Genomic DNA, 27479 nt, shown 5'->3' on the forward strand with positions numbered 1-27479 from the left:
ACAAACATTATGAACAAGGTGCTGAGACTTTTATTTTGGTAGTATCAATAAGCCAAAAACAACAACAGTGGGTTTTGCAGCACACTCAATCCCGTGGTGTAAGAAAAGAAAATGCACACAAATAACTATGAAGCTCATTATATCAGCTAATAAATATAAAATTGATCAGGATTCACTATAAAATATTGCTTCTATCGTCTATCATCCTTCCTAAACTCCGTAGCTTGAGGATAAGAGCAGTGGGTGAGCTGGCTATAGTGGTCATTCCTACAAGTTACAGGTTGTATCCCTGACAGATGTTCAGAGAGTCTCTCAGCATCAGGTCACGCAGGCGCCACAGTGCATCCGCCATGGTCGTGTGGGCTCCTTTGCTCTTCAGCCAGTGTGCTGGCAGCCGGCTCTCCTGCTCTTTGGTCATGTAAGTATCGCGCCTTTGAGCTGGGATGGAAACGCAGGGTTTGAGAAGTTAGTTTAACAAGAAAATGATGCTCATTCGTGTGAGGGTGATGTTTCTCCTTTTGTTCAAGCACACAAAATCAAGAGGCACAAGAGCTGATTATGCTCAGTAAGCAGATAATGTATTACTTTTGCTTCTATCATGTAATGTTCCTGATTTACATGTAAACAGTAATCATATTTCCATTAATAGCAAAGATATTTACAACATAAAAACAGGCTCTGATATGGTGACTTTAGCATCTTAATAACTAAGACATCACAGGGTAGTAAGATCATTAAAACAGTCATGTGGGTTAAATCTGTGGTATAATATGAAGTTTCAGTACCATCAATATTGTGTCCACATGAAAGCTTCCCCATGCGCACGCGCACACACAGAGAGAAAAGAAGACTTAAGGAACACCACCTTTGAGCGTTTGGTCCCACTTGCTGACGGTGGTAGACTCCGAATTCAAGCCCTCAATGTACTTGAGGTAGGCCTCTGAGTGGAGCACCCTCTGGGTCTTTGGTGGTGGAGCCACAAACATGGGAGTGGTGGGCTGCAGGTGTGAGGGCGGGCCTTGTCCTGGATATGGTGGGGGAGCGTGCGGTCCTGGGCTGAACATGCCAGGCTAAAATACAACAATGAAAATTAGCATGTGGACAATATGTGGAATATTGAATCCTAAGAATAATACGATACAATAAATGTGTTATACATAACAACCAGCAACAAGGCTTTAATTAGTTTATTTACACATTCTTCAGTGAAAACGCAGCATGACGGAATTTCATATTAAGTAGAAAAGTATGTTTTTAGGACCTGAGCTCACCTGTTGCATAAAGCTTCCTTGTGTAGGACTTCCTGCCATACCATTCATACCAGCGCCCATCATACCTGTTAAATGACAATATTTAGTTTGTGTATTTAATAACTCATCCTGGGTTGTTTTATGTTAAGAACTACAACAATGTTTTACAATGACTTGTGAAATTGTTACTTCTTGTATATCAGGTGAATACTAGTAGCATGGTTTGTTTTCACATGAATTACATCTGTAAATGTGAATGTGGATCCTGTATATTTCAGGTGTGACATGAGAACACTTTGGTCTCCAACAACCTCTCTCAGAGTGCTACGACTGCTCAGTGAGTAGCTCAGGCAGTGCAGCCTGTGGACCAGGTAAACCCCTCCAGCAGGAGAGACACGACTGGATGGGACTGAGCTGGTGTGACTAGGACAGTGGACCTTACCCTGATGAGGCATGCCAGGGTACCCAGGCATACCTTGCTGGAGATGGTGATGAGGCAGGAGGGGCCCCCCTGCAGGGTGAGGTAGCATTGTGGCCACACTCAACAAGCCCTCATGGGGGCCCTGCATGGGCATATAAGGTGGGCCGTAAGCTCCCATCATGCCTTTAGGAAGGGTGCAAGGAGAGGACAACATATCCATGCATAAGTGACATGCAGCTGACTCTATGATAACATGCACTACTACTGCACACTGTGGCCCCTTTCACACATGCACCTTCAGCTACACATGCTCTTGTAATTATGTTTGCTCAGGAGTGGTTAGAGAGTGACAAATGTGCAACTCCAATGGACATAGAAGCAGCAATATCCCGGTCTAAAGCTGGCAAGATGTTACCATTTTCTTACTTAATTATGGTTTAAATGTCATGATTTACATCAATCCTCTGGGTAGACTCTGTAAATTCAGAATGGTCATCTTCTGCGATATACTTTTGGATTTTGTTGTCCAGCTGTGCTGACAAAAATCTTTCTTATCCTGGAGAGCCATGCAATGTCATAGGAGACTAGCCACTGACCTGCTGCATTAGAGACCAATGTGTGAACAACAAAAACCACTGGCTCAACCAAACAACCGGACCTGATGATGCTAAAGGTTCAGTGTGCGTAAGGGGCAGAAAATAAACGGGTCTGAGAATGTTAGCAGGCAAAACAAGCATTTAAATATTTAAAAGTCATTCACGGTTATAAATAAATCATGCAGTCAATGTCATGCATTTCCCGATGTGAAGCTAGTGATACTAAAATAAACATAAAACAATGTGAAAAAGCAGCAAAAGAAAACTGTTGCTTTAAGAATGTAGTTTTGAGATAAATATGTTTCAAATGTTAGAAAATCAAGAGGATTACGGTTTTCAACAGTCCAGCCTCATTTCCCTGCCGCCTTGTTGTCAAACACTCGTGCTGCCTCTGAGAGGGGTTACCTGACACAGGTGTCATGGTCTGGTTTATCATTCCCATAGTGCTAGGCGAAGGTACCACCCCCATCAGTGACCCTACGGGGGTACCTGCTCTTGGGGACGCTTGCTTCTGTGGTGGTCTGTCACGCTCTTGTTGATCCACTATTTTGGCTGCACGTTCTGAAAAACAAACAAATAATTGCCGTCTTGACTTCCGTTCACATCGGCGCACTTTCACACACACACACCACACACAGCTTCTTCTCACCTTCATATTCAGCTTTCTTGGTAGCCTCAAGGTTCCTCCACTCGGTGCCCACGAGTCGACTCAGCTCCCCAAAGGAGAAGTCTGGGTGTCGGGCTTTGATGACCGCTCGCATTTCACTGCTGAACAAGATGTAGCCGCTCATGTTGATCTTCCTCTTGGCTCCTTCCTTCTTAGATAAGCCCTTTACCTTCGGAGTGGACTTCATGAAGAAACAAAGATGCGAGTTAAAACAAAGTTTGTCTTAATTTGAATATTAGAACATGGGGTTTGAAGATTTGTTGTGCTTCCTGGAGACGTATGGGTACCTGAGGAGTGTATGGCACGGTATCCGTATCGCTTGCAAGAGGGGTTTGCACCAGAGGCATAGACAGCGTCTGTGGAGCCTCGTCGTCGTCGTCTATGTCTTCCATATCCTCGTCCTCTACGTCTGCCAGTTTGACCTCAAGCTCGTTGATCTTCTTGTCCAAAAAGGGCGATGCTTCCTTCTGTGGCACCATCAGTTTCCTACACAGGATTAGCAGCACAAGAGAAAACACAAACAGAAATTCAGACTGGGCAAGAAACGGCTTTGAATCAGAAACGGTGCTCTGCTTGACTGACTGACCTGAAATAGAAGATCTCGTCCTCCACCACTTTGGAAGAGTAAGAGAAGCGTTTCAGACCCTTGAACTTTTTCATCTGCTTTTCTGTGTCGATATAGCGGCTCTCGCACAGCAGCACATCCTCTTCTGAAACCTCGGTAGATCTGCATGACAGGTAGTCCTTAAAGGAGGACACCATACATTTGCCTGGAGAGCAGAGGGTGAGAGTAAAAACGTGTTGACATCATACATTGGAAAAAATGTAGCAGTAAGGAAAAAAGGCGGATGAATAATAGTTTGACATTTTAGGTAACAAGCTTCTATGCTTTCTGGTGGAGCGTAGTGTAATGCTGGTTGGTGACTGACAGATGTGAGAGTGATATCAATGTTCGTATTTAACTCGCTGCCAGATATCTTAACTTGTTTCCCACAACGTTGAACTCTTCCCTTAAGTGGATTAACTGTGATGTGTGAACAGAAGTTATTAAAGCAGAACCTGTGACACAGGTAATGGGCAAGGTCTCCTCCAGATGGCTCAGAAACACTTCTCTCTTGTAGAACATCTTTGTGGGTTCGTGCTCCGTTTCCTCCGGGTGAATAAAGATGGGCCCAAAGAAGAAAGTAGTTCCATTCTGAACCCACAGCTTCTCTATCCTGCAGCCCAGTGAAGAGAGCCATGTTACCAATAGTTAATAACCCTAATAATAAGAGGGCTTCTTACACTAAAGAGGCAAAAGAAACACTTTCACCCACCTGGCAACCCGGGGCTTTGACAGACCATGTGACTGGATGTAAACACAGTCTCCCACTCTAAACCACATGTTGTTGTAGTGCAACTGTTCATAGTGCTGACAGCCGGGATCAGCTCCACTCATCTCCGTGGGGGCATCTTCTCTCTCCTAAACGAATAAACACGGACACACAGAGGACTCACGTGTTATTTATATTGTGACAAATATTAACAAATTGTATATTGCCATGTCATAAGCCTAGAAAACACAATGTCACCTCACCTTGTCAATAAAGCCTCCGCTGCCTGCATATGAAATGGTCAGTTTGTCATAGTCCGGCTTGGCAAACATGGAAGCCACACGGACAACAGGCAACGGCACCTCACGGGAAACAAGTTTCACAGAGCTCATGGGCACGGCCCAGATCTTGATCTTCTTGAATGACTTGTTCCTGCCGGCGTAGCGAGATTCACAGATGAAGACATCGTCTGCTCTGTAGCCCTCGGGTTGCATTTTGAAATAATCCTACAGATACCAGAAGAAAAAAAAAAAGCCACGATAAGTTGAACAGATCCAAAAGAAAACAATGTTTTCTGTGTGTTATTCAGGTTCTGTAGAAGGTCTTACCTTCACAAACAAGACCACACATTTGCCCAGAACTTTACTGATGGACACTTTGTTGTAGTAGTCACTCTTGAAGACCTCCTTTTCCAGAAACTTGCGTGTCGCCAAGTGGAAGGTTTCACTTGGCCTGTAGAACCAGCAGCCGTAGAGCCACTTCCCACCTTCACACACACACACACACACGAACAAATAAACAAAACAAGAAAAAACCTCAGTAATTATTAAGAAAATAAAAACATCTAAAATGTTATTGTCATAAAAGGGTACAAGATTAGCCGTTTATGATACAGTTTACATAATGTCTGAACTGTGGCCAACTGATACCGATGTATTTTTTGGTGTGTTCGCGTGTTACCTGCTTCATCCTCCCACAGGCGTTCGATACAGACAATGTGTGGTTTGAGGTTGGGCTCTGACGGCTCCACATACACAAAGTCTCCCACATGGTAGGTGATGTTCTCAAAGATGCAGTCCTGAGTGTACACACGCTCTGACTCAGACTCGGACTGACACGACTCTCCTGTCAGGTCCTCGGCTTTCTCCCCCTCTTTAGATGAGAAATACATGATTTCATATCAATACCACGTAAACAATTTAGTACATTTGTAATACCAGTTTAATGAGCCACATGTGTTCATACACACTCACCTTTGTTTTCCTGCTCCTCTTCCTCAGTCTTTAGCTTGTCCTCCTCAATCTCTTTGGGAATCTTCTCCCTCTTTTCCTGCTCCACGTCGCTGTGCAGGTGTTTGGACGTGTAGTTGAGTGAAGTTGACTGCAGAATCTCTCCATTCTTGCATAGCTCATCCCTGATCTTAATAAAAAACTGTTGTAGCTCTACGGCATCCTCAAATATCTCAGAGTCAGTCCTGCAAATGCAAAAAAGGACAATACATAATCACTTTTGAACACAATTAGGCTGTTTAATAGAGAATATTACACTGTTTTAGCTGAATTATGCTGGTAAAATCAGTGTATAATCCTGAACTACTTTTTTTTTGTAAGTTGTGCAATTTCATACTGGTCCAAATGTCAATGCGATTTAAAGTTTAAAAAGGTAAATGGCCCAATGATGTGACAACCCTTTTCCATTTGCTGTTTCAATGCAACATTATCTGTTTTCGTTTGGTTTCGTTCCTAGAATGAACAAAACATACGCTTTATTTTCACTGAAACAACCTGAGAAAGACTTTTAAAAATAAGCTGATGTACCTGTGGAGCCTCCTTGCCTTCTCCAACACTTCGAACATGTGTTCCTGGAAGACATCCAGTCTCCTGTAGTGGCCTCGGTCCACGTTCATCCTGATGACATCAAAGTTTTGCGGTGGTTTTTCGGGGGCGGCTGGATCCACAGCGGGGATCTCTGCCAGAGAGTCGCTGTAGCATCGGCCCTCTTCGTCCTGGTGGCCCAGCACGGACACAAACAGGTTCCTGATCAGCTCTCGCACCAGATGTCCCACATTAGGAGGTCCGGAGTCCTCGCCTCCCTCCTGCTGCTTGCGTGTCTCCAGCAGCACCCGGTGCAGCACCAGAGCATCCCGATAGATCAGAGACTCTGGCTCATTGTAAATGCAGGCGTTGTTGAACATGAGAGCGAAATCCTCGAACAGGGCTTCAACGTCTTGGTAGCGACCGGCCGCCATGTGGCTTCGGAGGCGCTCCATGTCGATGGGTCTCTTGATGGTGGCATAGTAGTCGGGCAACTCGGCGCGAGATGGCAGACGAAGAAAGATTGTGCTGAGACGCCGACCTCGGCGGTCGGTGAAGTTTCGCACAGCGTCGTAGAGCTCGTTTAACCTCTGCTGAAGAGGGGTGAGGTATTTGGACTTCTTTGGAGAAACACCAATCTTTCCTAGATACACAAATACACTTAAGATTAGACAGAAATGTAAAACCGAAATGTAACAGCTGCACTCAATCAAGTACAGACCTTAGCAAGAGCTAATAGTGAGGCCATTATATTCACAGTTGCCGTTGTGCCAAGTGGAATAGAAGTTAGTTTACAATAATAGATTAGCTTTCATTTTAAGTTAATTTGTATACTATAATAAAATGACTGAAATCATTGAAGGTTAAATTAAATTATGTTTGAGTACATTTTTTAAAAATTGTTTGCGATGATGTTAAGTGCATCTGATTTTAAATGGGCTAAAACTTGGAATATGATCAAACTTACTTAGTTTCAGTTTGGGAGATCCCACATCTTCCTCAGGAAAAGGTCCCAACTCCTTACGCTTGTCCTTCAGTATCTTCTCCAGAACATCAGCATCGTTATACACCTACATTGATGCCCCCCCCCCACCCCCAAAATTGTTAGTATCAAAGAAAAATGTAGCTTATGCCAAGATTGTTAAAATAGCAAAGATTAACATTCCACATTTCAAACTGTATGCACCGTCTACCTGAGATCCCTCCTCGTTGTAATGCCGGGCATTTCGGAACATCAACCTCATGTCATCCATGTAAGTGTCCTCTGTCGCGTAGCGTTCGCTGCGGACGTTGTGCTCAATGGTCTTCAGGTCCATCGGCTCCAGGATGACTTTGTAGTAGTCGGGGTAGTCCTTCTTGGACGGTTTGACCATAAACAGATCACAAAGACGGCGATTGGTGCCCGCCTCCCTAGACTCAGTCACTGCGTCGTATAAGTCCTTCATTCGGTTCTTTTTCACATTTTTCTTGTGGCTTCAAGAGAATCAAAGTAGAATATGAATGAGCTTGGCTGGCAACCCAGACACAAAGCTGTAGTTGTATTTGTTGTTAGCTAGCAAACTACAGATTCTTATTTTTTAAGAGAAATAGCAATGGGTCTACAAATATGAAGGGAGAGAGAAAACCCTGCATACCTTTTCCTCTTGATGCTCCCGGCATCAGATGACAGAATGCTGTCTCCATCCTCATCGTCCCTCCTCACAAGTTCCCTCTTTTTTGCCTTTACCAACAGGAAGATCAGGTAGACATGTCAGTAGACAAATACACTCATTTCTGCAAGATGCTTCATTTTTTGTTTCAAATTACAGCTATTTACTTTCATTCTTGGCCTCACTAGAGTTAAAACACCTTCTGCAAGAGTCCTTACCTGCAAGATCTGCTGAAGCCTAAATGCCCGTTTGTAAATGCTTGAGTTAGGCATGTTGTAGCGCTTTGCATTCTCAAACATCAGAGTGAGGTCAGCATCCATCTGCTCCACACTTTCATACTCGCAGTTCTTCATTTTTGCCCTTAAGAATAAGCAAAAGGTTATTATGGACTTGCTAATCTGTCATTCTGCCTCTCAACATGGTATCTACCGAGTCATCACTACTTACCGGATCTGCTGCAGAGCGATGGGTTGTTTGATCTGCTGATAGTAGTCGGGGTACTCCCTGCGAGAGGGCAGGTGCTGGAACGGTTCAGAGAAGACCTGGCCCTGGTTGTTCCTGGCACCCCTCACGGCTTCATACAGCTGGAAGATCGGGTTGCTCATCTCCATGCTAGAACTCTGACTCTCAGCCTCTGACTCTCCCTCGTCGTAGCAGACGGAGCCTGTAAACATTTACACGGTGAACTCTTGTTTTTTTTTTGAAACACACGGTAGACTTCTCTGCCGCCTGAAGCGCTGATAATTACCAGAGAGCACCGGGTCGTCCTCACTCTCTGAACCATAGTGGAGAGCTACGCTGACGCCAGAAAGTTGATCCCCCTGGCCGGACCTGCGATTTCTAAATAGTAACAGTAAATACAGAAAGACCGTGTAGGTGTTGTTTTCTTTCTGATAATAAATTGTTGGTTTGTGTTTGAGACAAAAATAAAACACAAAATAAAAGTGTCTGATTGTCATTTAATACCTGATGCGAAGACTAGATTTAGTGGGTTCAGCATGTTCAAGTTCAGTCTTCCGCTGGATGAAGATTTTCTTTATGGTGTTAGCATCCTATATAATAAAAAAAAAAAAAGAGAACAATTGTTAATATTTGGGATGTTGCATCTTGTAAAAAATAAAATCATGAAAGAGTTTACCTTAAAAACCTGAGATCCTGGTTCATTGTACGTTTTGGCATTTTTGGCCATCAGGTCGATGTCCTTGGCCATCGCATTGACACTTTTATAGTATCCAATCTATGCAAATCACATAAATTAGTGCCGACTATTAAAACAAACACCAGGAAGTTCTGAAATCCGCGATTGATTTTTAAGATGAATGACACATGACAAAGCGATCGGTCACTACCTGTATTCTTTGAGCGATCGTTCTCAGATCGATTGGTTCCTTTATGATGGCATAGTAGTCTGGGTAATGCTAGAAAACACAGACAGGCCCGTAAATGTCAAGAATTAACTATTTCAGGGCACAAATTGAAGGCTAAAGAATCTTTGAGGACTCACCACTTTGGAAGGCAATTTCTGGAACAGTTCACTGACATGACGCCCTGAGGGATCAGCGTGTGACACTAAAGCCTCCAAGAGTTGCTCAAACAATTCCTTCAAATTGACAGTTGAGGTCTAAAAGACAGATTTGCATAAATTGGTAATTTGGAAATAGTTACTTGTTACAACAAACATGAATTTCCACGAAAAGCATCAGTCTAGTCAATACAAAAACAACATACATTTGTAGTGGCATAGTGATGTTACACACTTCAGTCAAACTCACAGGCAAGGCAACTCAACAACACATCTAAAGAGGAACTGACCTCATCTTCGGTTGACATTCCTGGATTATCCATCATATCATCACCATCTTCATCATCCTCATCTCCGTCCCCCGGTTGCACAAACTCATTCCTTGTTTGCAGATATACTCCCCACAGCTTGCATGCAGCTTGATACTCCTCAGTGTCACTCTGAGTAGTTGAACAGGAAAGGAATTATGTAAATTAAATATGGTTCTACTACTACACAATAGTACAGTGACAGATATACTGTAACAGTACTTACCTTGTAGAACAATTTGGCATTGTTGAACATGAGCTGGAAATCTGCAGTGAGCTGCTCCACATCATTATAATCTTCTGACTTCAGTTTGTACTGAATTTTTGTCATATCGATTGGGTGGGACACTGTCTCATAATAATCAGGCTGATTCCTGAAAAAGAACAAGAGTAATCAGGCTCTGTATGTGTGAGACCCGCCCACCAGTCAGACCGTCACATTTCATAAAGTACAGTGTATATGTTGGACAGGTCCACACACTATTCTTTTTAACAATGTTAGACTCTACGCTGGCCTTTGTGTTGCAATACCTTCTCTTTGGTACCCTTTGGAAAACTTCACTAAGTTGCCTCCCTTGGCCGTCCTTGTGGTCCCTGACAGCATTGAACAGCTCATGGCATACAGCAATCTAAAGGGAACGAGTCGTGAAAATCAAAAAAGGGTTCACACATATAAAATAAGATGTCACATTATTTTGAAGCGGCAGTTGTAGTGATAGTATAAACCACGTGAATTTACTGTATCTACAGGAGGAACATTTGAGATTCTTCTTCTTTTTCTGCCACTTCCAGGTGTAGAGGAGGCATCGTCCAGGTCACCGCCTCCACTGACGCTGCTGGAGGGGGAAGTGGCCCTTCTCCTCTTGGAGCTCGCTGACATCGCTGGCTTGTTTAACAACAGGCTAGCCGGCTAGCTGCGAACAGAGGTTAACGTTATTGTGGACTTTAGTATGATTGACACGCGATTAATTCTAGTTAAAGTGAACATTGGTCGTCCATCTCGCTATTCACATCAAGGCTAAAACGGGAACAAGAGCAAACTCAACCTGCTAGCGTTAGCACCGCTTCGATGTATGAAACAAAGCAACCAGGCGAGCGGCTGTTAGCATCTTATCGTATCTTGCTTGCCGCTTTTCTAATAACGCAGCCAAGTTAAATATTCTAACGTTACCAGAAAACACGTGCAAGATTGGATGATTAAAAATATCAAATGACTTTCGAAAGCAAATCTTACCCAAAACGAAGCAAAGTTCGCCGTAGTTCCCTGAGCAAAAATGTGTAACGGCTAGCTAGTGTTGTTTGAAAACTACTGCTGCCCGGAAGTTGAGGTTGTTTTACGTTTGTGTGTAGAGAAGGAACGCGCCACAGAAAACAGTGCTGCCCCTTCGGGGCAGGAGTAGTAATACACCCAATGTTGTTGATACACAATAAAGAAGATATATAATGAACAATAGAAATACATGTTTTAGTGTATATAATGTTAGTAGCCCAACAAGAGTGCTAGTAGTACTAAAAAGACAGTATTTTTTTACGCAGAATTTACAAGGAACCTGTTAAGCACAAACAACAACAATAATAACATGTATTTATATAGGCCTACTGTAGCACAAAACAGTATTAAAAAATGTTCTCGTTTATTTTTTAAGACAAAGTGCTTTACATAAATAAAAATAGATCAAAACAATGGCAAACATGTGTTATGTGATAAATGTGTAGTTTACAGGACAAATGAAATAATAGAATAAATGTAAATGTATATCAAAAGCCGATTTGTAAAAAAAAGAGTCCTTGATAGAGTTTTAAAAGAGTATGTCAAATTATATAAATGTAATATTTTCTAGTTTTAGTTCTACACAAAAATTAGTTGATTGTGCTGGTTTACTGTAGATGGCAGGAAGGAGTTAAATGTTGAGTTTAAAAAAACCTCTTTAAATCTTTGACAAATTTTAATCTTCAGAGTCTGGGTATACAAATGGGGTCAGAGCGCAGATGTTGTGCCTCAAGGTCTGATGGCATTTTTATTGCTGCAAAGGGGAGCAATGTTTGACCATGGTCCGAAAATGATCAGACTGTTGGGTTAATAAATATATTTGCACGCTGGGTGTGGCTGAAACAGCTTTAGTTAATACAGATCACATTTGAAGTGTTTGTATACAGTTTAATCTAGTTTTTATACGTTTTTGTGGACACATTTTCAATAAATGTATTAACTGCGTTTGGTTGTCTGCTTGGAGAGTGGGATGAAGGGTTAGATGTTTGGGGACAGAGTTGCAGAAACGAACTGTTTACAGCATTCAACATGAGGACAACAGAGAAAAACAAGGAACACACAGGATCCATATTAAAATAAGGTTCTCCATCAATGTCCTGTTTGAAAACAGCTTGTGGACAATAATACAGAGGTTGGCAAAATAACATGGAACACCTTGCAATGTGTTGGTAAAACAAAGAGTTCAGCAAAAAAACTTCCTTTGAACTTTTCATATGACTGTAAAAAAGATGGTGAATATATCTTTTTGTATTTTTTCGTGCTAAATGCAGTTGTATTTTGTCCTATACTCTGTTACTTAACATTAGGCCGGCACGCCTCTGCTGGGCTCTGTGACCTGCGACCAACATCCAGGTGTTGATGCTGTGAGAGAGCGAAGCAGGGCGTTGCCTCAAGATGAGTGGGTAACCCGAGGTTTACTTCTCTGCAAGTGCTCATTTGGGCCTATTTGTTTAATAAACCACACTGATATTTAAGTAGCCTATAAAAAGACTTGCATTTAAACAGGCCGCTTGGCTTGTGTGTGCTTTGTCAGTGCTGTGTGATGATAGGCTCATAGGTTACATTTTTCGCAGTGACACGTTCTGCCTGTTTCTCAAAGACTCTGAAATTGTCTGCACACTCTGACACCGCGGGAGCGTTATTGACTGCGAGAAGCCTTCTGAAAACTACCAGCATTATGTAAAATAAAATAAAATAAACGCTGTTCACAAATGACAGACAGTAGGCTCGACTCTCATAAGGTGAAGCGCAGATCACGTTGGAGAACAGTGAGTGTTTTCTTCTGCTGCACTACGTCCACAGACGTCTGCTTTTCTTGACGTCAGGAGAAGTCTGAGCGCTGCGCACAAGCACAGCAACCAGAACGCTCCCAGAGGGAAGGAGAACACATCACAGACACAGATCGCAATTTAGGTACGTCTTTTTTTTTTTTACAGTCATATATTCACCGAAATGTATTATCGATCGTGCGTTTTTTTTTTCTGTCGGCAGTAAAACTTGTAAAGCTTTATGTGTGCGCCTCCGTGTCGCATGCCTGCAGCCTCCTGATCTAACCCAACGATGCTGCCTTCCTTTGACTGCCATACCCTTGAGCGCTGCAGCAGGCTACGCTTCGCACACCCACACCGCCTTTTTCTCTCATGCATGATCGCCAACACGAAAGTGGGACTCATTTTCAGTATCGCAGACCCATCGCACCGGCAGAACGTTTTAATTCCCATTCAACCCCCTGCTTGCCATTCACGCCCTGCAGCCCTAATGCAGAGCAGGTTACCAAATGTTTCTCAGTGGAGCGCAGCTTCCATTTCACCTGAGCTCTTGTAATTGTAGATTTTTTTTTCTTCTTCTTCAGAGCAACCTTATTTTTTAAATCTTCAGATGTTATATATAGCACAGGTCCCCCAGCTGGTATCTGCCTCTACTGACCATGCGTTTGTTTTTGCGGCGGTGCATAGTCCCTTCACTGTATCTGTATCTGCTGCACTGTTTGCCCTACTTTCTGTTATTCGTTGCTATTCATTGTTGTCCAGTCGGTTGTCAGCAAAGAAAGCTGTAGTTGTTGTGGGTTGAAGCTTTTAGGGGGGCAGTAATCATATTATGTTTCCAGTGTGCAGGTTTATTTTGGTCATTCGTATGAACATTTTTGTTCTTATTCATTCATTATTACCGTACATGACATTTTGCGCAGGCATATATGTTTACTCACATTTATCCTGGCTTATGTCTCTAAAATATAAGAGACTGCATTAAAAGATCAGGTCTACAGCTTCAGTGTTTTCTTTTACTTGTGATTTCAGCTTATAATCAGTCATCATGCATATACGAAAAAAACTACTAACTTGTCTTCGTGACATTGAGTTCAATCAAACTTGCTGCAATAACATGAGCACTCAATCAGGGAATTACCTGGTTTCTTAATGACTTAAGTTGAATATTCAGTCAACCAAACTGTAATGGACATATTGAACTGATACTGAAGCACAATATATTATGCAGCCTGAATACTCCTAATTAAGTATAGGCTACCTTATGGTTCAAGAGTTGAGTGCCCATTGATTGTCATATTTCAAATCGTATCTATTATTTCGCCACTGTGTGCTGGAATGATGTTTGTAATAGAGACAGCATCAGAGGGTGGTTCAAAAAGCATGTTACAAAACCATGTTGCCATTGAGGATTTTTTTGTCTTTAACACTTATTTGTATTAAAAGTCACTGGTCTGAACAGTGAACCATTGGTTGGATTTAGCACAATCCTCCTGATCAGAGATGTATCTTGATTTGATTACACATGCAGTGGGTCAAAATGTAATTGTACATTCTCTGAGATCTACAAAAATTTTTTTTTTGTGTTTTATTCTTTCCTTTTTGCCCCATAGCTGTAGTGTGGCGAATCCGACCAGCGTTGTAGGATGCCTCTTGGAGAGGATGGAAATGGATGGAAAAAGAAGACATCAGACATCAAAGAACATTATGACTTCAAAGAAGTGCTGGGAACGTAAGTTGCACTTCTAGTTTAGTGCTGTCGTCAGGTCAAGGCTGACCCTAGACCCTCAAACATCTCAGCTGTGTCAGTTAACTTGCAGGTAACAGAGTACATTTACAAACCACATAGAGTTGAAGAAACCAAGAGGGTCAAAGGGGAGCACAACTCATTCTTTCCCCCATCTCTGCATGCTGTCAGGGCTGCAGTGTTTGAGTCTGGACTCTGGAGTCCCTCTAGAAATTTAACAGACATTTTGGACGTGCCTGTCACTTCTGCCTATTTCGACTCAGACTTGTCTTGTTCTTGGCCGCTGTTGGATGCTGACTCAATTATTCCCCACTTGCTGAGAAGTATTCAAAGACGCATTTCTTTCCCTCGGCCAGTTTGACTTTCCTCTGAGCTGAGCAGAAACATTTGAAATGGATTCAAGTTTTTATGGGTTGACTGTTCAAAGTAAATAGCAGAATATATAATAACAAAAGCAATAATAACTTTACTTCATCTAGTTTTGGAAGCAGTTAATATATTTCCACGTTGTTGGTCTTAGTTATAGCCATAACTGTGAGGGGATCATGAGTTCTAGGTAGTCTGGCCTTCATGTTAGCTCTGACTTGGTTGTTGTCAGGAGAGAGGAGTCCTGAATGGATGCGAGGCAGTTGTCAGTGACAAACTAGTGAAAGCTCATGTTTCATCGTGCTACTTGCCCTAAAGCTAAATTATAACAAAATGCAGTAGTTCTTTCTTATCGCCCACAAGTTATAAGCATACGAATAACACTACTAAACTTAATGAAACCTGCAATATCTTAATATAACCTGTCTATATCTGAATATGTAGTCAGCTGCACCTTCCTCTGCTCATGTGATGACTGACTGGAGGATGTGAGAGACATATTGTATGAACAAGGCAATAAAAGTTATGTATTGATCTTAATTTCTGAAAGGATCAATAGCAAATGTATGCTCATGGCAAAAGCAAAGTTTTTCAGATTTCTCTGAAAAACGTTTCAAAAGTTCAACTCACCTACGTGTGTGATGTGGCCTGGTGGCAACCTCTTTCTATTGTTTGTAGTGTGGAATCTAAAATAGATCACATTTACATAAACATTTAAATAAATACACATTCAGTTTGTTATAAATTGCTGAATTAATCTCAAACCAGCAGGAAAAAGGTTGCCTTGTAATGGTGAGGGCTGGACTCACACAGACCTGTGACTGCGCTTCCCAGGGGGACACGACTTCGCCCAGATGGTCAGGGGGCACATTCAGATGGTCAGGCTGCCCCCCCCAGACTAAGTAGAAGTGACCTAGCACACGTCCACCTGTGATGACACAAGTGTGCCATATGGACTGTGTTTGTTTTATATCTTCTTGGAATCACACCTGCTTCCCCAGAGAGGCTAGAAGCAGATTTTAATGGCTGTGCAACTCTGGTTCACATCCAAAAAAGTGAAATAGCAGTGGGCTGGTGATGAGGCTGTCTGGTTATTTCGAGTGCTGTAGGAGGACATCAAATAAGACTCCATCGGTCTCATATGTCTCAAGTCTTAGAGCTGCGCATGCTAGATGCAGTGCACTTTGACAGTTTATCTGAGAACACACGACTGCTGCTAAATGCTGGTAACTTCTGTTATGAATCCACTCAGACTCACAGGAACTTAAAAAAGTGATTGTAATTTGAAGTATAATGTGAAGGGTTATATAACAAGGATTGAAAGAGTGAATTGCCAGGATAGTCAGTCCCAGATTGCTTAATAAAGATGGGGGGGGGGGGGGGGGGTTTGGTAATATTTTTTCCCTCCTGTCGCCATAGCTGGACCTGGCACAGAGGGCATAATTAATGTGTTGACGGGAAAGCTCCTTATGGTCGAAGAGAAGATTACAGAGGAGCTTTATCCAGGAATTCAGTGCACAAAGTTAATTGATTTATGTTGAAATATCAAAATCCAGATCCAGCTAATCCTCACAGTTCTACCTCTGTTTGGAGTCCACTTCAGGACAAGCTGTCCCAGGGTTAGCAGATTGAAACAATTCCCCCACGCTACAGATATCATTTCTGTCAACCTTTGGTTGCACATGTTTTTAGTTTTTCTAACTATCACTTTTCTCCTGTCATCTACCTATGATGAATTCATGAGACATGCCAAGTGTACAGCTCTGATAAAACTCTCTATATGGAGCCATACATCTGTTGCAATTTTGTCAAGTGATGGCGGAACACACTTTATGAGATTACAGCTAACTTTTTTTTTGTTGGGGTGGGACTTGAAGGAGTAGTGATATATGAAAATGAGTTCAGTGTATGAGTCCTAGGGTCAGAGAAATCCCCACAAGCTGGCAGCTTGTGGGACAGAAAGGAAGAGCATGAGGCCAGTTAACAAATTAATATCAGACCCCAAATATAGCAGTAAAAACAGTTTAAAGGTGCTACATATGAGATTAGGAGCATTTTGATTGCTTCTTAACTGCTCTCAACCGACGTCTCGCAGCTAATGGTTCTAACAGTGCAAACTACGGCAAACGTGCTGACAGAGCTGACAGGGTGGGTGCTTGCACGACAAATCTGTCAGATGCCGTAGCTCGGCTTACAAGAGTGACTTTACACTCTGCTCAGGTAGACATTACTCCACTACATCTTTAAATAGCAAATAGTTGCTGCTACAATAATGCTCTGAATCCAGTAAATTGCACCTTTAAACATCCACAGCAGAGTACTTCTTGTGTGAGAATATATGGTCGGCCTTTGTGAACTTGTCTGCCAACTCAAAACAATGAGCTCAAAACAACGAAACCTGCATAGAGCTGCAGAATTTGGTTCTGATTTCCAGTAAGAGCAGCAGTTCCAGCACCCCTTTCTTAAAAGGCTATTTTATTGAATATTAGAATACTCATTGTTTAATTGAGTTTTAACACCGAAGTGGAAATTCAGAGACAGATGTTAGGCCTATGATAGATGCATTTTGTACTCAGAGCCAAAGCATAAGAATGGTGCCTTAAAAAAGAAACAAAGATAAGAACTAGAAATGGGGGAGGTGAGTTTTAAGAACTACTCGTGCAGTCCAGGTGGATAATGTGTAGGAGCATGAACACTGTGACGAGTACTTAACACTGTTGGAAAGCTCTCATGCTGGTTGTTTATAGAGAAGAGCAGAGGAGTTAAGAGGTTTGACTTACGCATGACTTTAGTGAAGTAGATGGAAAAGTGAATGATCCAGTCCCAAGCTTTGTTGATATGAAGTTATAGTTTTTTTTCACAATGACTCCGACGTAACAATGAATGTGGAGATTGTTTGGAATGGGATAATACTGTAAGTCTGTACATATCCACTCCTCTCTGTGTCTCTTTCTCTCAAACACACACACACACACACACACACACACACACACACACACACACACACACACACACACACACAAACACAAACACAATATGGATTAGGCTGAAAATAGAAAGCTTTTTCGGGACTTGGAGGCATGTTGGACTTGAAGGGCGCTCTTGCATCAGGGGATATCGATAAACTTATGGATGCTCGAAGCTGTCTGCAACAGGTCCAAGGGGCCTGACTGACCTGATTGATAGTGTATCTTTAGAACAAAAAAAAGAACATTATGAACAACATTTGACGTTGCAGCACACATCCATCATATTCAGTGCAAATGGGATTTAATTACATCACACTTTTTTGTCAGGCAAAGCCTTTAAGACATGGAGGAGTGCAAGAAGAGCACAGTTGTCACAGCGAAAAGCAAGGAGAGACACTGACAGCAGTATGAGAATGTGTGAATCAATATTTTCCCATATGGACAGCTGGGATTAAAGCGTCTTCAACAACCTGTGTGTGATGTGTTTGTGTGTCAGACAGAGTCCCACGCTGTGGTATCTATCTATCTATCCATCCATCCATCCATCCATTGTCTAAAAATATGTGTTGACAGTCTTGTTCGTGTACACAAAAACAGCCGAGCGTCAGCTGTGTGTCTTGAGGCCAATGAGTCATACGAAACTCATTTATTTTAATTTGTTAACAGCAAGTTAATGTGCACGCCAGGACTATTTATTGGCATGAAATAGATAAAATGATGATTCAAGATATCAGTGGTCTGTTGCTGATTGCTGGTGTAAAAAAAAGAAACTGTGTGTTCTAATCTGAGACTGAAGAATCGAAGTCTTTAAATCTGGACAATAATCATTTCACTCCTGCCTATAGTGCTGAGACTTACACATTAGCTGTTAACTAAATCTCATCCGTGATGAATAACAGCAGTAGCTTCTTCCTTTCTTCCTCTGACTGCCGTCCCCCTGAGAGCCCATCCCTACTCGGTCTCCAAGTAGAAATTATCAACTGGATGCTTCCAGTAATTACAACGTGTCTCACGGCAACAGAAAGGCAAGCTTTTCTTTTTCTTTTGAGGAGTAACATAGATAAAGCATGGATCAGGTCACATACAGTATGAAATTGAGTTAATATTTCAAGGCAGATATTTACTGTTTGTTTCTGTCAGTAATACTGTTGATAATATAAAATAAGGCTATACTGATACTGTTGTTACTGCCATCTTCTTCTTACTGTAAACTGAATTTAAACTAGAATACATTTCAAACATGATCTGGTTCCAACTTCTCAATCTTTAGGTTCTGCTGCTTTTCTCTTTGGGTTTTGATCTGTTGGTATGAAAGAATAAGATATTTGATGACACCACCATGCGTTCTTGGACACCGTTGCCTTTTCACTATAAAATTATTAAAATAATCAAGGTCTCCATGCATGACCAGAAGCAGACACATTTCAGTTCCCACAATAAATACACCTTTAGGGCCACTTCGTGTCTGTCTCCCTGTCCTGGCCAACTGCCCCTTCTATTTTACAGTAAATGGAGAATAAGACTAAATAGATTATTACACACCAATAATAGAGTTTTGTCGCTCCTGATCCTCTGAGGAATCCCCCACTCTAAATGCTGCAGACTTAAACACATTAAAATGCTTTTATGGGTCGATGAGAATTGGAGCTTCCTGTGATTTTGCTTTGAGATTATTTTAAGGACTGTTTAAAAAATGAAACCGGAGATGTGTGTGAGAATCGTCTCCCCTCGTGTGCATCAGCTTCACTGTGCAAACGTTTCTGCTGCGCTGCTTCGTTGAGCACAAGATGGCCACGGTACAAAGCTCAAGGATTACCGCAGTTCCACACTGGGCATTTATTATGACATGGTTGATGGGAGGAGGTGCACAAAGAGACGGTCGGGGTTGCACAATGACTTTAGTGCTTTATAATTAATAACTGTTAAAAGCAGAATAAACACAACGTGAGAGAGGTTTGCCTCCTGATCACATGGTTGTTGTTGGCAACAGCCGTGTGATGTCTGCATCCTTTCATTTTAGGGTTGCACACTTAAGTGAACTTCAGACTGAGAAGTCCTCAAGGTGTTCCACAGTGTGACGGATGGAAAGGAAGAGGGAATAATGGCTAAAACATGAACGTTGAACTCCCATTGTGTATTGCATGACGGTGCTGTTTCACAGGCATGTAAAGGATCCCTGCGGTTGCTGACAATGTTTGTGTGTTCAGGCCTCCTCCTGAGCTCCCTCCCACGCTCCTTTGGGGAGACTGTGTAAATACACACTACTCTGCCTCTCACCATCACCATAATACATAATGCAGTTGGCTCTCCCTCAGAAACAGCCACACCACATTTACTGTATCTATTATTGAAGAGATTAAAAATAGTTTTTTTTATTTAAACAAGTGATATAAATATAAATGCATCTGTTGCTGCACCTCCTGAGCATTTCCTCAGCCCCAAAAGCTCTCAGTAATGTCACCATTTTGAATTATTCACCAAAACACCACACACACACACACACACACACACACACACACACACACACACACACACACACACACACACACACACATACAGATGGCTGGTATTTGGAGATATTTTTTTTTATTTAGTGTGGGAATCAACCACAAACACACCATTCCACTGAAGAAATATGAAGAATTATAAAATGATTTGCAAGAAAAGCTCTGAATGTTCTGTCTCATTAGTTCCTTCTTAAAATTTGTAAAATCTGTAAAATTTAAACCCATCATGGCCTGTAGAGCCTAAGAACAATACTCTCCCATCTTGTCTATTTCACCCCACACTCCAACACATTCCTCTTACTTGCTTTAACGTTTGCATATGTTTGTGTGTGTGTGTGTTTCGACTGCTTGTGTTTCAGGGGAGCTTTCTCAGAGGTGGTACTAGCAGAGGCGAAGAGGACTCAGAGGCTAGTGGCCATCAAGTGCATCCCCAAGAAAGCATTGGAAGGCAAAGAGAACAACATCGAAAATGAGATTGCTGTACTACACAGGTGAGGTCACCTAGGTTCCTCGCAATGCGTCAGCAGGTGCTTTGTGTCCAACGGGACAAATTAGTCAGGGCAGTGTCTTCCAGCAATGCATGCGCAGATGCATAATATATGCAAGGGGTCAATTGAATGGGTGACTAAATGCACGGTGTCAGTAGAAACAGTAGGATTGTGCACCGGAAATGTCAGGAGTAAAGAAGATAGACCTATTTTTAGTGTCCCTGTTGCCAGGGCAACAGCACACAGAGGCGGAGATGGTGCGGAGTTCCCTGCAGCAGTGTATTGAAGAAAGAGAAAGAGACAGAGAGGGTGGGGGAAGTGGAGAGGGGGGTAGGGTACGATAGAAGGAGAGAGATATGGCAGAATGGGAGGAGTGGAGTTTGGTCAAATACCTAAAGTCACTATTAGATAAATGAGAGAGTCATGAGAGTGAGAGACTTGAAGGAAGTTAATCTGAAAAAAACACCATTTCTACTAAAAGTCCCATCTCAGCTGCCGATGTGTTACAGCGATGCTGTGTCAACTTGACTTGAGAGCCAAGAGAGATGCTCGACTGTCTGTTGGCTGGTTCATAACAGTAAACAATCCAATTGGTGAGATTCTGTCAAGCCCGACAACTACAATATTCAAAACTGGTCTTTGTTACTGGTTCCAGCTGTATACCGGTCATTGTGTTTCTTAGCAAGAGGTCGTTACTGTATCTAGAGCTTTTCTGTATCTGATCTGAGAGGCTTTTTTAATTGATATTGTAGGAGATGAGGGAAAACGCAAAGATCCCAATTAACTGTATGCCCTTTCATAGAAAATAGAGAACAGATAGTTTTGAATTTGAATAATGCAGCAAGTATGCCACCTGGTGACCAATTTAAAACAGAAAAGTTACGATTTCTGTCCATTTAATCCTCCTCAGAATCAAGCACCCCAACATTGTTACGCTGGAGGACATCTTTGAAAGTACATCCCACCTATATCTTGTCATGCAGCTGTAAGTTTTTCTTTCTCTTTGTCTTACACAAGGGCCAATAATACGATAGAAGGGGTGCATTTAGCATACATTTTCACTGTCAAGATTTTATTCATCAATTTGTCGGTTTACTGACAATTTATTGGCAAGAATTTGTCAAACAAAAATGTCTAGTTCGGAGTGTTTAAATGGACTATTGGCTGATTTTCTCTGTTTACCATAATTGTAAGTTTAATATTTTGGGGTTGGGGACAAAACAAAACATTTAAAAATGTCGCCAGGGGATCTGAGAACTTGTGATGGCCGTTTTACTACATTAACATTCAGTTAACATTCAGTTTTCCCCTTTTGTTTCCCTTTAAATAGCTTTTAGGATCATCTTATTCCACATTCTATTGCCATATATATTTATATATGTCACATGTGCATCATTTATCTGTATCAATTAAAATACTCAAAGTCAAAGTACATTTTTAACTGCACCAAATAATCTAGATGTTGTCTGTATCATTTTACTCACAATTTCTGTAAAATTATATTTGGCAACATATATATCTAGAATTGAATTTTTTCGTGGTTTGAACAATATTTGGCTGCACAGCGTGAGCGTTACTTACAGCCCAAATTCAATACAAAACCTCTCTGATTTTCACCTGGCAGGGTATCTGGAGGCGAGTTGTTTGACAGAATTGTGGAGAAAGGTTTCTACACAGAGAGAGATGCCAGCCAACTCATCCACCAGATCTTGGATGCAGTCAAATACCTCCACGATATGGGAATCGTTCACAGAGACTTGAAGGTATCATTGCTCAGGGAAGACAGAAATAAAACAGCTCAATCTGGCTTGCAGTTGATGCTTTTTTTCCTTTTTCTAACCCTCCTCTTTGATTGCTCTTCTTGTCATCGGTAGCCAGAGAATCTGCTGTATTACAGTATGGACGAAGACTCCAAAATCATGATCAGTGACTTTGGACTGTCAAAGATCGAGGGAGCAGGCAGTGTCATGTCCACAGCCTGCGGTACTCCTGGATATGTGGGTAAGGCCTTCATTTCACTGGTCAGCCAGACTCTCCTCACCTCCACCATCTCTTTCATGTGAACTTAGCACTTGCTGTTTCAACTGATATCCCCTCTATATTCATTTGGCTGTGAGAAGCTCTTTCATCCACTTCTGAGTCAATTGCAAGTGTTTCACAAGTGCTCTCTACCTGTTTAACATGACCTGGATCACATAGTATTACAGAAACGGTCAAGATTACTTGAATTCAACCCCTCTGCAGCTCTATTTTTCTACTTTTCCTGAATGTCCGCTGTGTTTGTGTATCACAGCTCCCGAGGTGCTCGCTCAGAAGCCGTACAGCAAAGCAGTGGACTGCTGGTCCATAGGAGTTATTTCTTATATTCTGTAAGTCTGAACTCATTCATCACTGAGAAGTGTGTAAAGCAATGTAAGTTAGTAATAGTATTGATTATGTTCCAATATCTCTCCCTCAGGTTATGTGGATATCCTCCGTTTTACGATGAAAACGACTCCAAGTTATTTGAGCAGATTCTGAAAGCGGAGTATGAATTTGACTCTCCGTACTGGGATGACATCTCAGATTCAGGTACTACCCATTACTAAAAATATGTACAGCAGATCCACGAGTGTTAACTAGCAGATCAGAGTTGAGTATTACTCCATGAACTTGATTTTTGTTTGCAGCCAAAGACTTCATCTGTCACCTAATGGAGAAAGAATCATTGAAGAGATATACATGTGATCAGGCCCTCCAGCATCCATGGTAAAAAAGTCAAAATACTCACTATCTTTATATCTCAAAGAATATCTAAGAACACACTCATCCCTTTCAATATGCTTGTGTGTAGTGTTGAAATCTATTTGCCAATTAGTTGATTAGTTGACGGAACTGAAAAATGAAACCATTTCAATTTTCTCATGCATTCTCTAGCTTTTAGATGTTCTCTTTGGGATTTGGACTGTTGGTCGAAACACCGAAACGTGCAATTTAAATACGTCACTTTGGGTTCTTGAAAATGATAATGGACAGTTTTCACTATTTTCTGACTTTTAACAGACTAAATGAATAACTTGAGAGAAAAAGTGAGAACAATGTATAAAAAAATTGAAAAAGATATTAATAGTAGGGCTGCATCTAACCATTTTTTGACATTATTGATTAATCTGTTGATTAGTTTTTCGATTAATTGATTAATCTCTTTGTTAAAAATTCTCATTCTGATTTTCCAGAGCCAAAGGTGACACATTCAAATATCTTGTTTTATCCAACCATCAGTGCTGTGTCAGTAGTTCAAGTGTGGTCAGGGGAACCCCAGCAAAAGGGGAATAATTAATCTTCCCTATAATTCTACCCATAAGCAACACAATGGCCGAATATAAGTCTATTTTGGTCATGGGTTTCATACACTTTCTGTAATAACACATCCAAAAGAGGGAACCCTAGGAAAAAATCTTATCAAATAGGGGTCCACAGTCTAATTTGTGTTAGTTTGAGGACCATCATGCATTGCATCTGTGACAAAGAAAAGTATCAAATATTCACAGACGCTGGGACGAGCTAAAGTTTGGCATTTTGTTTGAAAAAATTACTGGAGCAATGAATCAATTATTAAAATATTTGCTGATGTATTTTTCTGTCAATCTACTAATTGACAAATAAGAAGACGAATAAGCCTCAGCCAGGTGACGCAACTGCCTGCATATTCTGTGATTGACTTTTCAGGATCTGTGGAGACACAGCTCTGGACAAGAATATCCACGAATCTGTCAGCGCTCAAATCAAGAAGAACTTTGCCAAAAGTAAATGGAAGGTCAGTGCCATGGCTGAATCGTGAACGTGCAGAAATTAAGATTGGCAGACACACATTTTGTACACCTTTGCTGTTTTTCTCCCTCAGTAGCTGTCAGACACAGACAGGCTTTTCCTTCCTCTCTCTCTGTCCATGCAGCAAGCATTTAATGCCACAGCGGTGGTGCGCCACATGCGGAAGTTGCAGCTGGGTACTAGTCTCGAGGGACCTAGTCAGATTACTCCCACCAGTCCCTGCCATGGACATCTGCTCCCGGAGGAAGAGGAGGAGGAAGAAGACGATTTGGGGAATGGGGAGGAGGAGAGCTGTAAGTTATCAATAAATGAACAAACACTCTCAGTCTATTTCAGACGTCTGGCTCTCTTCACATACAAGAGTCATGCCACAGTATGTTAGAGGGTTACTGATGTAATGGATATTGTGCTACATTGTATATTCACAGTATTTTAACCTTATTGCAGTCAACTTTGCAATGATACAACTGTCTTGAGCAAGTATCTTTCTCATCTCTACCAACTACCCAATATGATGCAAATGCAGCATTAGGAAAAGGAGGACGCAGGTTTGGCTGGTCTAAGACAAATGTGTAGAAAGCAGAAAGGAAGAGATCTTCCTCAGGCATTGACATCCAACTTTGAGCCTTAGACGGTAGAGAAGGGGAAGACGGGAGAGGTTTGCACGGGATTGAATGAAAGAGGGAGGATGGCGGGGATGAAAAGGGGGATGACAGGATGAATGAGTGCGTAGAGGGATAGAGGGAGGGAGGTGAGTGGGTCAGGGCAAGAGAAGGGAGTCAAGAAAACTGAGACAAACAGGAGAGGATGGGTCAACTTGTAAGGTTTGACAAGTGATGAGAGGTTTAGATGAGGCACGACTGTTCTCCTGAACATAAGTTAACCTGTGAAAGGAACATTTTATTTTCAACCTGGGTCTTATTCTCTTAATGAAAATAACTTTTGTTCATGCTAACCTTGCACATGCCACCAACAAACACTTGTCTCTGACAGAAAGTAAACACAGAAATTAGCACCCAGTATTAGCTAAATATGAAGTGCTAACTTCATTGTGAAGGAAATTAATTTGAAAAGCTTTAATGAACTCCTGCTGCTTGGTCAGATATGTTGTTTTGAAGGTGTCAAATTTCCCAAATCTCTACAAAGGACGCGGTGAGTGCAAGGATATTACGACCCATATTCAGAATGGCCATTATTATGAGTATATACTATTGAAAAGTACCAGAACATCCCTTTTACTTCATATGCTCCCTTGTTTGGCTCTAATCACTAGTGTCCCACTTTGAAGACGGCCGTCGCGGAAGCACCGAGGGCAGCACAGACCGGGACAGCCTGAGAAGCTGCACCTACTGCTGCAGGCCAGCCAGTCGCGTTTGAGCACCTCCCGTGGTTGTATCCCCGGAGCACCCAGAGCCCGCCCCCGCCCAGTCTGGCCAGGAATGCAGAGTAGTTATCAGGCAGTGTCCGCCAGAGTACATCCACATTTAGCAGGTCACTGTCACAGTGTGGAGAAACATAACGCAAGTCTTTTTCCCCCCGTAACAAAAACACATCCGAAATCAAGACACGCAAGTTTAAAATTAAATTTGTTGCAGAACAGAATGCAAGGCTACGCCGAGTGGACAGTGACTTAAAGAAAGGGCCAGTCTGCCTGATTAGCAACCTAACATGTAGTTGTCCTTTGTGCAGCGTCAGCAGACAGGGGTCATTTGACAGCATGTACATTACAAAATGTGGCTCTGGATGTTAGCTAACAGGAAGGATCCAAGCCTCTGGAGTCTGAATCAAAGATGAGGCAGTGGCCTAAAGGCAGTCTTCTCCATTATTTTTGTTCGTATATGATCTGTCACATCTACCTCTAATCGCAATTACCGTTCGTCTGCATCAATCTGGCTCTCACACGCTCTACATTACTGGCAGCTTTCTCCAAAAATCTGGCCAGACAGGGCACAAAGAAAAGGGGAAACACTTTCCAGAGGGAACTACTGAAAGCTACTCCTGCATGTCTTTATACTTCTTACCCATCAATGTGACTCGGTCTAGTCACTGACCGAGTAGCTGTTTAGTTGAATAGAGTTAACCTCAAGGCATGACTTCACTGTCGATGCCAACTGCTCATTTGTTCTGTTTTGATCACTCTGTCTTTCTTTCTCATATTAAGTGTTTCTGTCCTTTTAAAGGTTATTTTTCTAAAAGACGTTTTTGAAAAGTGGAGGGTGACTCTGGAGGTTATGGACTCTATATTCTGGCTCAGACTGGGTTTGTGAAGAGTGGTTCTGACCTGGAGCGTCTGCATGCTTCTGTTTGGGAAATGGGAAATCAAAATGTATGAATATCAAAAGGAGACTTTTCTTTTCTTCGTTTAATGGCTGTTCTGTTAGAGGCTCAAACTGAGATCCCTGTAAGTCTGTAAATCACAGGAATCTGACGTGGGCTCACATCATGTCAGGGGGAGTTATTTTAAAGATGCGATTAAGTTGAGAATCCACTGTGCGTGGGAAGAAAACGATCATATTCATATCACGCTCATCCTCTCTGTTCTGTTTCTGACAAGCGTCTAAATATCTGTCTGCTGGCAATCTCTTATGCTGAGTCAGTGGGATCTCAGTTTGGGCGCTCCGCCTGCTCTGTGCTGTGCACCTCTAGTGGAAGAAGTTTTGGTCTACTGTTTGCATGACCTGGTTAAATATGTTTACATGAATGATGATCAATTAGTATAAACACACATGATTATTATTACTATGTTGTATTGAAAAAAATGATGTAATACTGTATCTTTGAGCTGTATAATGTGAAGTGAGTAACACCAGAAGTAATGTTGTTGACAAAGTACAACACAGCACAGTGGACTTATCATTTGCATTGACTGTGATGGTCAAGTCTCTACCTGAGTGACATTTCAACTGTACTTTGTTTATTTACAACTCAAATATTTTTTTTTCAGCCTGTTTTCTTGCCGTTGCTTATGTATAATCTATTTATTCCTCTTTAATGCCCAGGCACAGGCAGAAAAAAA

General features: G+C 41.8%; 2 protein-coding genes across 4 annotated transcripts; one reads left to right on the forward strand and one right to left on the reverse strand.

The window, feature by feature from the left end:
- Positions 1–7: 7 nt before the first annotated feature.
- pbrm1l (polybromo 1, like) lies at positions 8–10863 on the reverse strand. Of its 3 annotated transcripts, none has more exons than XM_031844927.1 (30): positions 10775–10863; positions 10289–10454; positions 10072–10169; positions 9767–9914; positions 9523–9672; positions 9215–9331; positions 9060–9128; positions 8849–8947; positions 8677–8762; positions 8459–8550; positions 8158–8374; positions 7929–8070; positions 7696–7781; positions 7255–7534; positions 7029–7131; positions 6065–6704; positions 5501–5721; positions 5208–5399; positions 4856–5013; positions 4511–4753; positions 4251–4396; positions 3994–4151; positions 3521–3704; positions 3222–3420; positions 2917–3115; positions 2673–2828; positions 1693–1854; positions 1272–1336; positions 866–1070; positions 8–438 (listed from the first exon to the last, which is right to left on the reverse strand). In XM_031844927.1, exons 2-30 carry the CDS (start codon positions 10418–10420, stop codon positions 275–277), a joined length of 4911 nt encoding a protein of 1636 aa, XP_031700787.1. In that variant the 5' UTR covers positions 10421–10454; positions 10775–10863; the 3' UTR covers positions 8–274. The 3 variants fall into 3 exon arrangements, with proteins under 3 accessions (XP_031700787.1, XP_031700796.1, XP_031700778.1); XM_031844936.1 differs by having other exon boundaries at positions 8459–8541; positions 10280–10454; XM_031844918.1 differs by having other exon boundaries at positions 10280–10454.
- A 1578-nt stretch (positions 10864–12441) lies between these two features.
- On the forward strand, positions 12442–27473 carry camk1a (calcium/calmodulin-dependent protein kinase Ia). Its single transcript, XM_031847044.1, has 12 exons — positions 12442–12724; positions 14190–14308; positions 20525–20656; positions 21564–21638; positions 22278–22416; positions 22528–22654; positions 22947–23022; positions 23112–23224; positions 23323–23401; positions 24362–24449; positions 24588–24756; positions 25737–27473. Exons 2-12 carry the CDS (start codon positions 14223–14225, stop codon positions 25838–25840), a joined length of 1188 nt encoding a protein of 395 aa, XP_031702904.1. The 5' UTR covers positions 12442–12724; positions 14190–14222; the 3' UTR covers positions 25841–27473.
- The last annotated feature ends 6 nt before the right edge of the window (positions 27474–27479 follow it).

Source organism: Anarrhichthys ocellatus, unplaced genomic scaffold (assembly GCF_004355925.1).
Source record: "Anarrhichthys ocellatus isolate YVR2014 unplaced genomic scaffold, GSC_Weel_1.0 scaffold1, whole genome shotgun sequence".
Lineage (NCBI taxonomy): Eukaryota > Metazoa > Chordata > Actinopteri > Perciformes > Anarhichadidae > Anarrhichthys > Anarrhichthys ocellatus.

Coding starts and splice junctions, on each gene's coding strand:
- pbrm1l (XM_031844918.1), bottom strand. CDS start 10,420: ATGTCAGCGAGCTCCAAGAGGAGAAGGGCCACTTCCCCCTCCAGCAGC. Junction 5,400..5,500: donor AGAGGAGCAGGAAAACAAAG/GTGAGTGTGTAT, acceptor TCTCATCTAAAG/AGGGGGAGAAAGCCGAGGAC. Junction 4,397..4,510: donor GCGGAGGCTTTATTGACAAG/GTGAGGTGACAT, acceptor TTATTCGTTTAG/GAGAGAGAAGATGCCCCCAC.
- camk1a (XM_031847044.1), top strand. CDS start 14,223: ATGCCTCTTGGAGAGGATGGAAATGGATGGAAAAAGAAGACATCAGAC. Junction 20,657..21,563: donor GAGATTGCTGTACTACACAG/GTGAGGTCACCT, acceptor AATCCTCCTCAG/AATCAAGCACCCCAACATTG. Junction 24,757..25,736: donor GAATGGGGAGGAGGAGAGCT/GTAAGTTATCAA, acceptor TCTAATCACTAG/TGTCCCACTTTGAAGACGGC.